Source organism: Schistocerca gregaria, chromosome 5 (assembly GCF_023897955.1).
Source record: "Schistocerca gregaria isolate iqSchGreg1 chromosome 5, iqSchGreg1.2, whole genome shotgun sequence".
In the NCBI taxonomy this organism is placed as follows: Eukaryota; Metazoa; Arthropoda; class Insecta; order Orthoptera; family Acrididae; genus Schistocerca; species Schistocerca gregaria.
In genome coordinates this window covers 514,147,768-514,162,186 of record NC_064924.1, presented here as the reverse complement: position 1 = coordinate 514,162,186, position 14,419 = coordinate 514,147,768, and the positions used below count along the sequence as shown (strand labels likewise).

General features: G+C 37.5%; 1 protein-coding gene across 4 annotated transcripts; it reads right to left on the bottom strand.

Annotated features, from left to right (window-relative positions):
- Positions 1-3,349: 3,349 nt before the first annotated feature.
- On the bottom strand, positions 3,350-14,326 carry LOC126272878 (homocysteine-responsive endoplasmic reticulum-resident ubiquitin-like domain member 2 protein). Of its 4 annotated transcripts, XM_049976106.1 has the most exons (8): positions 13,913-14,314; positions 9,480-9,715; positions 8,754-8,939; positions 8,443-8,641; positions 7,853-8,180; positions 5,628-5,776; positions 5,300-5,447; positions 3,350-5,142 (listed from the first exon to the last, which is right to left on the bottom strand). In XM_049976106.1, the coding sequence occupies exons 3-8, from the start codon at positions 8,892-8,894 to the stop codon at positions 4,842-4,844; spliced, it is 1,266 nt and encodes a 421-aa protein (XP_049832063.1). In that variant the 5' UTR covers positions 8,895-8,939; positions 9,480-9,715; positions 13,913-14,314; the 3' UTR covers positions 3,350-4,841. The 4 variants fall into 4 exon arrangements, with proteins under 4 accessions (XP_049832063.1, XP_049832064.1, XP_049832066.1 ...); XM_049976107.1 differs by lacking the exon at positions 9,480-9,715 and having other exon boundaries at positions 13,913-14,326; XM_049976109.1 differs by lacking the exons at positions 9,480-9,715; positions 13,913-14,314 and adding an exon at positions 13,715-13,886.
- Between the last annotated feature and the right edge of the window lie 93 nt (positions 14,327-14,419).

Below are 14,419 nucleotides of genomic sequence, written 5' to 3'. Positions count from 1 at the left end.
TCTGAAGGCTCATGACGTTGTGTCACTAGCCCGCCTCTTTGTGAGTGTGTGTTCCATTGCAACAACCACTGTACAGTACTTATAAACTTCCTACAAATGGCTAACAAATAGCGAGGAATAAACACCGCTGCCACTGCGAATCAACTAACACACCATATGCCGGATGAAAAGATGCCACATCGCACAGCTAGTCTAATGTCACGCCATGCCAAGCAGTGTCACGAAAGACCGAGGAAAGCAGAGTAGTGGCAAGGCGGACCAAGGCCTGGACGGCATGTGTGCAGCACATCTGGACACGCGTGCTGTTTAGCACACCATGGTCGTCCCTGATGTAAATGGTTGCAATGAACGTCTTTACTACAAACCACTCTGAGCAAATAGTGCGTCATGACACATACAGGTTTATTGTAGTAAGACTGAATGTCATAACATCCAGATCCATCAAAAACACAAAAACTATTTAAAAAGCAGATACTAACTTGCATTATGTCTTCCTAAGAGACAGTCTCCAATACTTCTGTACCAACTACACAAGTGTCGACAAAGTATCCCTCAAATTCAATGAAATTGTGTTGACACCAGTTGACAGTGATGGAAACAAATCTCTGTACGTTACACAAAAAAAGATGGACACTATTGCATAAGCAATGAAAAATGCTTGTCAGATTTAAAATAATACAAAATCTTCAATATTGGCAATAGCTTTGAGATGCTTGAAACTCAGTGCAGACTTCAATGTGAGAAGCTTATACTGGCTTCACGAATTACTGCAATCAATCACCATTTTTTCTTCAATTTTTATTCATTCATGATCGGTTTTGAATTGCCTGGCGATTCATCATCAGATGATACATTTAATTTGGAGCATTGTGGAGGTTGTGCATTGTTTTTATTCTTGTGGCAGGCACTACTCTGGAAAACAATGTGTGCTTACCAGTATTTTTAAATATCAAGTGAAACAGGCACTTTTCCACCGATAGCAACTCCCACATACTACTACTACTACTACTACTACTACTACTACTACTACGTGATCAGGCCCAGTGGACCACACGCATCTACAAGTTTCTTCCTCCACTGTATTCTGTCCATTGCTGCTATCTGCCATTCGTCCACATCTATTGACATTTGTTTTAAATCTTCATGGAGTCCATCCCTCCAACGCTTCTTGGGTCTCCCTGGCGCTCTATTTCCTGTAGGTGTGAAATCCAGGAGCTTCCGAGGCCATCTGTGATCCTCCATCCGGGCCACATGGCCGGCCCACTGCATTCGTTTGGCTTTGACAGCTCCTGCTATGTTGGGCTGCTGGTATAGTTCCTCAAGCTCTTGGTTGTATCTGATCCTCAATTCCCCTGTATCTGCATCCAGAACCGGACCGACGATCTTCCAAAGCACTTTTCTCTCGAAGACGAGGAGCTTATGGAAGATCTGTTTCCCACATACATTACAAAATATAAACAAACCAGAGTGTCTTTGGTTTGTTTATATTTTGTAACATCCAGAGCAGTGCCTGCCACAAGAATAAAAACAATGCACAACCTCCACAATACTCCCAACAAAATTGTATCATCTGATGATAAATCGCCAGGCAGTTCGAAACCGGTCATGAAAAAAATAAAAATTTAAGAAAAAACGGCGGCAGGTTGCAGTAATTTCCGAAACCTTTAACAAGACAGTCGCAGTATTCCAAATCCAGAATGGATAAAAGGCTTACAATGGTTTCCACTTTGAAACCCTGTCTCAAAATCTGATAATCTCTAGAGAGAATCTGGTCAAATGTAAATTATAACAATGGCAAGACAAAGTCAATACCATCACTGCAAGATAGCAATTCTACCGATGATAGCACCATAAAGTGGAGCTACTAAACACAGTTTTCCAAACTTTCTTGACCAAAGACAATGCAGAAAGTATTTCAGAATTCGAATCAAGAAGAGCTGCCAAAGTAAGTACTTTGGAAGTAGATACCCTTAGTGGAGTGAAGCAACGTAATTTACTTAATATTGTTAAGTCTTCTGTTCCAGATTGGGTTCCTTTCAGAGTATGCAGATGAAATAGCTCCATTTTGAGCAATTATATACAATCACTTGATAGGAAAAAAAAACCTATATCTAAAGACTTCACAGGTCACACTAAAGTAAAAGTAATATGTTGAAATACAGAACCATACCAGTGACATCAAATTGCAACATACACTGTGTTCCAAAATTATGAAATACGTCGAAGAAACTAGTCTATTGACAAATAACCAGTATTGATTCAGAAAAAATCATTCTTGGTAAACACAACTGGCTCTTTATCCATATGAAGTAATGAAAGCTATCAACTGGGGATTCAAAATTGATTCCACAGTTCTAGATTTCTGGAAGGCTTTTGACACTGTTCCTCACAAGCAACTTCTAATCATATTGTATGCATATGGTGTATTGTCTCAGGTGTGAGACTAGATTCACGATTGTCAGAAAGGTAACAGTTTGTCATCTAATGAAATCCAAGTAATGTATAGGGTTTCTCAAGGAAATCTTATAGATCCTCTGCTATTCTTAATCTATGCAAACTATTTAGCACACAATACGAAGAGGCTTCAAGATGTCTGCATGGTGTGAAAAGTAGCAACTGACAATAAGCAATTTTTTTTTTTTTTTTTTTTTTTAAAAAAAGAGGGGTCCTCAACATCAGTACTAAAAAAATTCCTAAGTTTGGTTACACAAATTTAAAGATAGTAGATTCAACTAAATACGGAGGTACTGCAATTACAAACAAGTGAAACTGGGATCATCACATGGAAATAATTGTGAGAAGAGGTGAATTAGAGACAGCATATTATTGGCAGGATTAGCACAAATCTACTAAAGAGACTGCCTCCACTACATCTGTCAGTCTTCTTCTGGAACATTGCTGTATGGTATAGAATCCTTGCTTGAGAAGACAAGGAATACATCGAAAAAGCTCAAAGCGAGCTGCCTTCGTTTTGTACTGTTGCTAAAGAGGTGCAAGAAATGAACATAAGAGAAATGATTTGGGGCGTCAATTGTTAAAACTAAGGTGTTTTTGTCGAGGCAAGATCTTTTTCACAAAATTTAAATCACCAACTTCCTCCTCTGAATATTTTGTGTTGCCTACTACTTACACAAAGAGAACGATCATTGTAATACAGTAAGAGAAATCACAACTCCCACGTGCTATTTGAGAGTGCTATAGTTGAGAAACAATCGTAACACGATTCCGTGAACCCTCTGCCAAACACATAAGTATGAACTGCGGAGTAATCCTGTAGACATAATGTCTCAGCAGAACGTGATTTCAGTTGTGCACAATTTGTTGATTCAGTGAAAATTAGTACTCAAAAATTGAATGACATTTTAATTACACATAATTATTTGGTAAATTTAGCATAAAACTACATTGTTTTCTTTCATTTAAGTACAGCATGAATATTCTCTCTTTTTCCCCCCCAGACTGAATAATACGCAGAGCGCTTACAATAAACAAGAGTTTCCTGCTTCTTGAGCCAGTTACCTATAATGGACTTTTTACTGTATTTTGTTAAATCTGTTCTATGGAAATGTAAAAGTACACATGTAAAATATTTCTTCTGTGTTTTAATTTACATTCATTCTCTCCAAATGGGTATTTATTTCAGTAGCAGTCAGTTTATTAATTCTGATCAGCTCCACCTGTCATTCTGAATAAGCAAAGTGAGCGATTCTGTGTGCCATGGTCAGATTGTTGTTTTATTGATTCCCAGAACTGAGAACATACTTGTAAAACAGTAAGACAGAGTTGAGAAAGGAAGTTTCTTGTTGTGTCAGAATGACTTCAACTTAAAAATGCAAATAACAATGAGAAAAGCCACAAATTTCAATAATAAGATAAGTATATATTTATAAACAATGTATATGTTGTACAAATATCAACATTTAAAGGCCTGATAAACCTATTTACGTCACTATGTATGTATGTATGTATGTACATACAAAGATGTATCCTGGCACAATTTCAACAGCCCTACATCTTGTTACGAGAAAAAAATTGTTGCATGTATGCATATTCATACATTGGGTTTTGAATCTGTTGGTTTCTCAACACAAGTCACTAAAGGAACAGAAATTTCAAATGGATTAAGGATACTGTGGCAGATATTGTCAGAAGCACTGTTATTAAATGCAATGACAGACTGGACAACGTAAATCTCCATTTAAGAGCTAGTAGCTTACAGTTTATTATACCAGGTATGTATCATAAAAATGAATGACTAAAGTTCGTCTTTCTACCACATGCATGAAGCAAAGTATCACACATATAAAATACTCTTTGGTTGAGTGGTATAATCACAATTAGATCTTCTTCAAACCGCATACTACCTTTCACAGTGTAAGCCAAGGAAAGGTGAAAAATCCCCATTAAATGCATGGCTATTTGAAATTGCAATGAATTTAAGACATTGCTATTTCACCATAATAGATCATCATTACCTTTCTTGCATATCTATGAATTACATATTTCCTAGGTATGTACGCCATGCATAAATTTCATTTGTACACAATTTCACTGTGATTTCCTGCATCATTTCAACATGGGATTTAAAGCCATCCCCTGGGGTTCTATCAGTAGACATTCTACAATCACAGATCAAGATACAGTGGAACATGTCTAAAGTGACTGCCCACATACACACAAATATGAAGCCAGTATTCATGTGTAATTCTTATCTTTTCAAGCCGCGAAGTCACACCGACTCCTTAATAATTAAAGTTTTCATCATATAGAATCATTCTATATGCGCAATAGTACACCGGGTTAGGTCAGGTCACTGCAGAAAGGATCTGATTAGGACTGCCTCACAGAGGTCCAGGCTGTTCAGGTATAAGGGAGGCAAAGAAGCTTGAGAAGAATGTCCATGTGATGGCAAGGAGAGACGGCCTCTCGGGTTCTTGAACAGCACGCTCGTCTGTGTCACTATCCCCATCCCTTTGAGGAGCAGGGGCTGCAGCTTCTTCTCCAAACTGGTGGACATTCCCATGCCTCACTATATCACGACCAGCGTGCACTACATTGTTATTCTCAGGTACGGGTGCTGGTGGTGGCGCTGGCTGTGGTATCGCTGCAGGAGCTTGTACACGAAAGAATCCAATCTGGTAGCTGCACACACACACACAAGACATAAAATTTTACAAACCAACAGATCCTGGAATGTAATTTAAATTAGATTAATTAAAAATATTTCTGTTGTGCGCTAATCTCTCAAGGACGTTGAATTATTATACATATTGATGTTAATTATGGAACTCATACTCACAGGTACATTATTATTCCCAATGCAGACACTATGATGAATCTAGTGGGCGAGGAATAGAAATAAACTATGCTAAAGAGGACCATCACTCTACTCAAGAAATATATCCAATATAACCAGTCTCTGTTTGCTCTGTCATCATCATCACCACCTGGAATGCACAAGGATGTAAATAAAGTAAGCAGCCAGAAATGGAAGATAATTAACAGCTTCTAGATGAAATATTAATACCAATAGCCAAATGTATTTTTCTGCACTTGATGGGAAACAAATATACTTTTTGGTACATCTAAAGAAGAAGTCAGTTCAAGTATAAAAACAATGCTCCTACCTATCAGGTTACCGTCGATGGCTTGCTCCTGTTGGTTATTGGGCACTGCTGCTACTGCTGGCTCTTCCGCAACAGGTTGTGTGTAAGCGTCAGTCTGTCCATTAGGAGCCTGTCCATAATTATTCTGTACAGCAGGACCAGACGCCAGCCTACAGATGAACACAACATTTATTGCATTTAGTACATACAATTTTTTTTTTCCAGTTCGTCATTTTCGTGGTCATCTGTTACCCAGAAATGACTAGTGGAATCTCAGTTTAGACAAAATCCCTTTCACAACTCAAATAATCGTTAGTGTGTTAAAGACACACATAAACCCCACCAAAAAAGAAATGTTTTTCATATGAAGTGCCTTAACATTTAACTGCTGCTTCGTTTACATCTACAACCATACTCTGCACGCCACCTGTAAGTTGTGGCAAAGATTACTTTTGGCATCGTTATTATGTCAAAGACTTTTTCAAGGCTCTTTTGCATGAATTAGTATAACATGACTGAGTATTTAATACAATGATTAATATCATCTGGTAAATCAATGTACACAATGCAAATGCTAGTTACACTCAAGAAGGAAAAAAGATTGAAAACCATTGGAAGTCTTGTTTTGTGTTAACAGCATAATGACATCTGGTTAAGTTATTTTACTGTGTTGTGCTGTGCTACACCAATGTCATAAAATTATATTTAATTTGTCAAATAGTGAATGCACGCACATCTTAGTCCTTTCATCACAGCACTGAACATTTATTTGAAAACACTAATTAGTAAAATATCTATTAGTAAGTTGCCAAAATATAGCAATTTGTGTACACTGCCAGCTACTAAACATCAGACTACCATGCACCAAACATAAGACTGCCTTTAAGTGTAATGCATGTCTGAATATACAAATAATGAGGATTTTGATGCCACCACACAAAGAAGATAAGAGATCATCACCTACATAACATATGTAATGAAAGATTACACAGCAGGTCTCTTATTCAGAAATTACATTTGAATGATAAAAGATGGTGAAAAAACAGATGTTATTCCTTTATAAGGAGAAATGTCTACCAGCACATCTGAATTCAACAATGGTAGGATCATTGCCTACCTAGATTGTGGATTATCGTTCTCTGATATTGTTGCTCACATTGGTTGAGCTCCCGACTGTTGTGCGAATATGGAATTGACAGGCTCAGGAGAGCCGTACCCAATGCCATGCAGGGTCTCAACAGTTGAGAGGGAAGACACACTATTCATTCAGTACAGAATCTTACATCAACATAATGTAGCCTGTCAGGAAATGGCCTTGTTTTCAGCAAGATACCAATTTCACACATACAGCTTGGTGACATCTGTAGCACCACGGACTGTTAAAATGGCAACCATTTTTGTAGTTTCCATTGATGCAGAAGAAGAGAGAGACACACACAATCAGTAGTGTAACCAATGAGAACATTGAACACAACAGGAGCAGTGCTAATACGACTTTTCAGACAAATTCCAGTTCTGTTTACTGCATCAAAACCAATGTACCTGTTTGTAATGACTCCGAGGAGAACAAGTGTTGCCAGATTACATTTGTCATCATCATATGGGCCCAGCAACTGGTGCGATGGTATGGGGTGCCATTAGGTATACAACACAACCACCTCTGGCTCACATTGCAGGTATTTTGGACAGCAGGTGTAACAGTTCAAAGGTGTTATGATCTGTAGCTGTTCTGCACCTTCGAGATCACCATGATGTTATCTTTTAGCAAGACAATGTGTTGCCATGCAGTCTTGACCACACCCTCCCCCCTTGCAATGCAGGGTGTTATGCCGTTGCCTTCACCAGCATGTCTTACAGATCCCTCATTTATTGGAAACATCTGGTCACTGGTTGCTGTGAGCCTGGCACATTACCACTTACCATGCACTCTGATTAATGAACTCCGTCAGAGTTCAAGCATATATCCTTACTACTTTACTGTACATGCACAAAAAACAATGTTTCCTTATCTTGCCTGGTGTTGCAATTTTACTCTATTTGTCTGACTTTTGCAGAAGTAGCATACTCCATACAATAACATTCTCCGTATGTATTAACTACAGAATATGCAACTGAATAGAGAAACTACCACTCTTTGGCACCTTCATCACGTGTTTGCCCTTACCTCTGGAACCAATTTGGAATAAATAATTAATGTAAATAATAATAGTAATAATTCCTACCAGTTTTTGTTCATGAATACTTACATCTGCATGTACTGAGTCATGTAGTACGCATATGCCTGCTGTACCCAAGCCATCTGTTGAACCATATTATTAGGGTCAAGTGCGGCACCTGTTGCACTGAATGGAGCTGTACTGACATAAGGTTGTGCCATGGCAGCAGCCCAAGCAGCACGTGGATCCGGTGTTGGAATTTGAACATGACCCCTGTCATGCGCTGCTAGACCTGAGTTGCTTGAAGAGGTAGCAGCTTGAGGCAACAAAGTGTTAGACGCGGATCCAACTGATCTCTGCCTTAAGCCATCTGGTTCTACCATGGTACTGCTTGCACTGGTTCTCACATCTTCAGAACCTATAATTGGATGAAAGAAGGTACAAATCCTAAATTTAATACTTTCTTGTTGCCCCTTTCAATAGCATATTAACTGGTGGCTGTCTCAAGGATTGTATGTGCTTAACAGTATGCCAGCAGCATTTAAAATCTGATCGAGTACCAGAAAAAAAAAAAAAAAAAAAAAAAGAAGAAGACAGAGAGAATCTTTGAAAGAAAATAAAAAAAAATATTAATCAGTCTCTTAATAATTCACAACCATTTTCTTCCAATGTTTATTTACCTGAACTAGGAACAGTTGCTTGTTTACTGCCACAATCACTCATTTTAGATTGTGTTTTACTATTCTGTTCTTTTGATGGGGTACACACTAAGTGAACTGTATGAGCTTCTTGTCCCTCATACCATCTAAGGATGTCCCTCAAGACAACACTATCAGACAGCAGCTGGCCCGAATAGATTAGTTTCTGGTCTTCAGTTCGCTAAAAATATAACATCATCATTATAGTCACCATAGTCAATTCATAAGCCTGACATTTAATTACTGGTCAATATTATCTGGCTATGACACTTATTTTTGATTACCATACTTACTGGTTTACTAGGGTAAACTTCTGAAAGATAGCCTTTCAATCGTTTTATTGTCCAAGTTGGTTCGCACTTTATTGTCTGATCTTCTATCTGCTGATTGGGTGCTTTAACTATCAATGTGACTGGCATATCAAGCACGTCCATCGCTGTTCAACTGCTCCGACAGCTGAAGTTATCTGGTAGACACACCTGAAATGTTTTTCAGTTGTTTGTAACAGTGATCATATAATACAGGTAGGTATAGACATTATCACTGTATAGGATTGACTAACAGGCACTGCCACTGCCTTAAACAAACTACAGCCCTCCAGAATTTTATATTTTACAGCAAGGTAACCAGTTGCACTCCAAAACAGAAGTCTGGATATCTACTATCCCCACTAATGAAACTCTCTCTAGCATCCAAAGAATTTCAGTCAAATGGACATTTAAGGAAGAAGAACGTATTTGAATAATAATATTAATAATAATAAGACATTTGTTTTGCAGTGTGTGTCCATTAATTTTTTTTACATATTAACAATAAGGCACTGAAAACCTGAAGCCTCATACCATAACATTTTCATTTTAGCACAATGACAATAAAATTAATCCACTGAAACATTGCTCCAGTGTCTAGTGAAATATTAAATATCTCTACAACGTAAGAGAGAGAGTTTGGAGAAAATGCAGCTACAAGTAATAATACACAACTGAATGTTATCCACACTGCAGTTACTTTTTACTTACCTTCATATTTTTTTTAACTCTCCATTTTCACTCAGTCCATTTATTTTGCCTACTCAAAAACACAATAACTGTTCTTGGAGTTAACTGACAATATTTTCAACTCTTATTAGACTATTATGTCCATAAGACTAGCATGCAATTAAATTTTTTTTTTTTACTTTCATCACTATCATACTGTTAAACCCCTTTCTTTTTTTAATTAAAAGGCTCCATTTTACTTCATTAATTTTGACAACCTAGAATGAGAAGAAGAAACCAATAAATCTTAACTTTTCTTAGTCTGGTGTTGGTGGTATATAAACATTGCAAAGTTAGGTGAAAGGAAAAATCTCCACTTGAAAATTTTATCTCCGGCTATTTATACAAAGTTCTCACTGACTACAAAATCATTCTATTCTTACAGAGAGAAAACTCTCACAGCAGCTATTTCTAAGAGTGTCATAACTATAAATAATTGAGGAGTAAAGGAAACCACCTATCAAAAGAAGCATTGAGTCTCTCTCTCTCTCTCTCTCTCTCTCTCTCTCTCTCTCTCTCTCACACTCACACACACACACACACACACACACACACACACACACACACACACACACACACACACACACACACAGAGAGAGAGAGAGAGAGAGAGAGAGAGAGAGAGAGAGAGAGAGAGAGAGAGAGAGAGAGAGAGAGAGAGGTCTGCTTTACTTCTATATTATTTACATGAACTTGTATCTGACTTTACTATAAAATCCATGTTTTAGTTATGATGTGAGTAATCCAACCAGTAGGAAAACAAATGAAAATCTGAGATTCCTAACTCAGCCCATTATTTTTTCAGGACATTTCTCTCAATGTGTATTGAGAGAACTGAGCACTGGATGGGCAGGTTTTGGGGAACAACTCATTTATACTTTAAAACCTGGAATTAAAATGACTAAAGTGAACTTTAATCAACTGGTTGTAGTGATAAGTTAAAACTGTGAAGTAGAAAGAGACTTTAACTAGTACCAATGCCTTTAGGGGGGTAGTACACTATCAGTTCTATTATGCGGCACTGCTAATGGGAAAGCTTCAACCTGTCACAGTCTTCTCCTCATTCACTCTTCTCTTTAAACAATAGTGTCAAAATGACAATCCAGACCAGACTAGCAATAGTTACAGCAACTTACTTGCTTAGTTGCATTTGCAGATGGTGTATGCGATGTAAATACAGATTAAAAGCAATCCAGCAAGCATTGAAAGATAGTGTTGCAGATTACCCATATGTTGTGCATTCAATACCTCTTTAGTCTGATACTTGGTAAAATTATCAGAGTTAATCAGTTCTTACATTAACATATCACCATCATCATTGTCATCCTCGTTGTTGGGTAAAGGGCTCCTGCACACATCGTCTGTTTCAGCATGGTTTCCATCCACCCATGATCAGGACACTGCCGTGGTCTCTCTCAATCTCTTGGAATATAAGAAATAGCCTCCTCATTCTATTTCTCGGCTTACTTATGTTCCAAAATGTAGTATGGGATAATTTCTTTGGAGTAATTTATCTAGGCAACCTAAACTTCTCAGAGTCCAATAGTGTGTAACATGAATTATTTTTGCGGGATTTCAACTAAGTCCTGTAGAGGCCTGTTCACGGAACTGTGGATACTAATTTCAAATGTTTACATACCACCAGCTCGTGTGATGGAATTAACAATAAATTGATCTTCCCAAAGATTTTAAGGCACTTACTATGGTACGGAAAGTTGTCCATCATACAGGAACACACGTTTTCAATAACTTCCCAGCAGCCAAAAAATCTTAACAACTGATACTAATAAAGTTCACTTTAAGAGAAGATTAAACCATCTATTGGCAAATATTCCTGCTAAATTAATCAATTATAAAACAGAACTGTTAGACCTACATTCACATCCACAAGATGCAACCAAACTGAAATGCATGGAAGAGGGTACTTTCTACAGGTGGTTATATATTATTAACCACCACCGCCACCGCCGCCGCTGCCGCCACCACCACAAGCATTATGCCTCATTTCTTTCGATTTTTAAGATACTTGTCACTTCTCTTGTATTGCCTGACTTCTCACAACTGACTTAAATCTCTATCTGGAGAGGTAATCCTTCTCCACTCATTCTTTCAAGATGTCCATTCCAGTTTCTCCTATTTTCTTATGTTTTATTGAGGATATTAAATACATTTCTGAAATCTTGACTCTTGTGCATCCCTTTACTACTATTAAAAACCTCATCTCTGTTGCTTGCATGTGACTTTCTTGGCGTTTACTTACATCCACAATTCACTTCATAAGCAAATTCTGAAATGTCATTAACTTAATTTTTTTTTGTTTCCTCATTTTGTTTTGCATTTTCAGACGTCTGTTTTTTGTTAATCAAATGATCTCAAATTATCATCAATAAATATCATATACAGTTAATGTTTTAAAAAAAATCTGACTTCTGCAGATCATCTGTGGAATGATGTGATCCATGTAAATACCTTTTGAACAGGTTTGTCTCTGATGATGTATGACTTCAATAGCCTAAGAATCATGACAATATTATGAAAAGGATAGATTGCTGTTCACTGTATTCAAGAGACAGTGAGCATTAGACAGACACAACAAATGGACTGCTATGCATGTAAGCTTTCAGCCTTTTGGTTGAAAGCTCAAGTACAGCAAACTTTTTGTACTGCTCGCCTGCGACTCAGCGTCTCCTCTATACCATGAGTAGCAATCAATCCCTTTCATAATATTATTGTTATTCTGTTGTTGTTGTTGTTATCGTCGTCTTCAGTCCTGAGACTGGTTTGAAGCAGCTCTCCATGCTACTCTATCCTTTGCAAGCTGCTTCATCTCCCAGTACCTACTGCAACCTACAGCCTTCTGAATCTGCTTAGTGTATTCATCTCTTGGTCTCCCTCTACGATTTTTACGCTCCACGCTGCCCTCCAATACTAAATTGGTGATCCCTTGATGCCTCACAACATGTCCTACCAACCGATCTTATTTTCTAGTCCAGTTGTGCCACAAACTCCTATTCTCCCCAATTCTATTCAATACCTCATCATTAGTTATGTGATTTACCCATCTAATCTTCAGCATTATCGTTATTATATCCTGGATTTTTCACTGTTTGATATAGCTTAAGAATTATTATGTGCACTCAGTTTATTGTACATTTGTGTGTTTGGTAACAAGTTTGTTATCACATCTTAAATGAAACTACGTTTTGTTATCATTAACTACGTTTTATTATCATTCGACTTACACTATATTCATGAAGATTTTTTCACTTGGGGTTTGTGACAATCCAGTTTATTCCCTATTCCATTTTTTCCCCTCTCTCCCCTCGTACTAAATAAATTTATCTTTCAATTGCTCTGACAAACCCTAAACTTCTCAATCTTTCGCACTGAATTCAAAACTGATAACACACACAGGTTGTACACCCTTTGCTCCATACAAATCATAATTTGAATCCCAATCTAGCTTCCCAAAAGCACTTGAGGCAAGTTTTCCACTTGTTTATTCATTTTGCTATCCAGTCATCTGTTTGAGTCTTAAATACAGAACTTCTACTATACTTCATTGTAAATTTTTATAATTTTCTGTGCATGTCGATCATGCATTATTTTGCACTTCTTATAAACGATTTAACAGTCTACTTTTAAAATACATTTGTTAAGCAGTTCTACTTGTGCTTGACATCTACTGCAGTAGGGGCAACTAGTACAGTGTCAGGAAATCAAAGTGATTCATGTATCTACAGATAAATAGTCTACAGACCGTACAAAGTGTGGTACGAAATAAAATGTAACTGCAGGTATTTTTATCAGGCGTTAATGCAATGTAAAAATAGGCTCTAAATTCCTGAATTTGGGACAGTGGCCCTATAGGAAGCCTTTGGGATTTAATTTACTAACCATGTACTTTGGCACAAATGAAACTGCAGGGCTGGTCTGAAAGCTGTCACTTACCACAACGAAGACATCAGATGAGGGCTTGACAAACACTATCGGTGACGGATGATGAAAGGTTGTTTTAAACAAACTCGAGTTGTACGCTTAACTACGCACAGCAAAGATAGCCACTACGGGATGTTACTATCTGAAGACTAGGCAGTTAGTTTTAGAAATATTCATTAATGAGTAAAAAATCTGTTTCTTCGACGGGCTAGAACCAAACAGCAAACGTTTTCCACAACACAATAACTTTGAGTTGTTTACTATTTACCGTCACTTACTTTAAAACATTAACAATCAGGCAAATTACGGCAGGCAGTTGTAATTAGATGGCAGTGGTTTCCTGATTATGTATACACGACAATCACTGAATAACTTCATATGAGAAAATGTGCAGAAAGTTAAACCGATAATAATAACTATTGCAAAAGGCAAATGGGCGTCTCATTAACTGAAGTTCTTCCGTGAGATTAACTTACCACAAAAGATGAAATTTTCTTCCTTACGGGAACTCGCTATTGATGCCAGTTTTCATGTCAAATCACAGTATCGATGAAATACCAGAACTGTCAAGCTCACTCGCAAATTTATACACCAAATACGACGTACTACTTGATAGTCTCTCTCCAACTATTTGGCGGTATTTCATTGGCTGCTGCACAACACTTCTTCACTTGCTATTGGTTGATATGTAGGAACAGCTGACTGACGTAAATAATAGTAGGTTGTACTAGAGAGAAACAGAACAATTCGTGTGCAAGGGGCGAAAAAGAAGCGGTTCCAAAGTTTTAATATTCATGGTGCATATTATTGGCACATGAACTTGGCGGTTTCTCTCTCTGATTTATAGACAATCCTAAGATCGTCCCATCTGATAAGCTATTTGGTATTATAATTAATACGAATTTACATGAAAGCTATTGTCTATTGCCAAGGTCAAATGTGTTACATGACAGAAATTTCATCAGCTTGATGTAACATGGGCA

Coding starts and splice junctions, on each gene's coding strand:
- LOC126272878 (XM_049976107.1), bottom strand. CDS start 8,894: ATGGACGTGCTTGATATGCCAGTCACATTGATAGTTAAAGCACCCAAT. Junction 5,777..7,852: donor ATGACTCAGTACATGCAGAT/GTAAGTATTCAT, acceptor GTTCATCTGTAG/GCTGGCGTCTGGTCCTGCTG. Junction 5,448..5,627: donor CATCGACGGTAACCTGATAG/GTAGGAGCATTG, acceptor TGTGCATTCCAG/GTGGTGATGATGATGACAGA.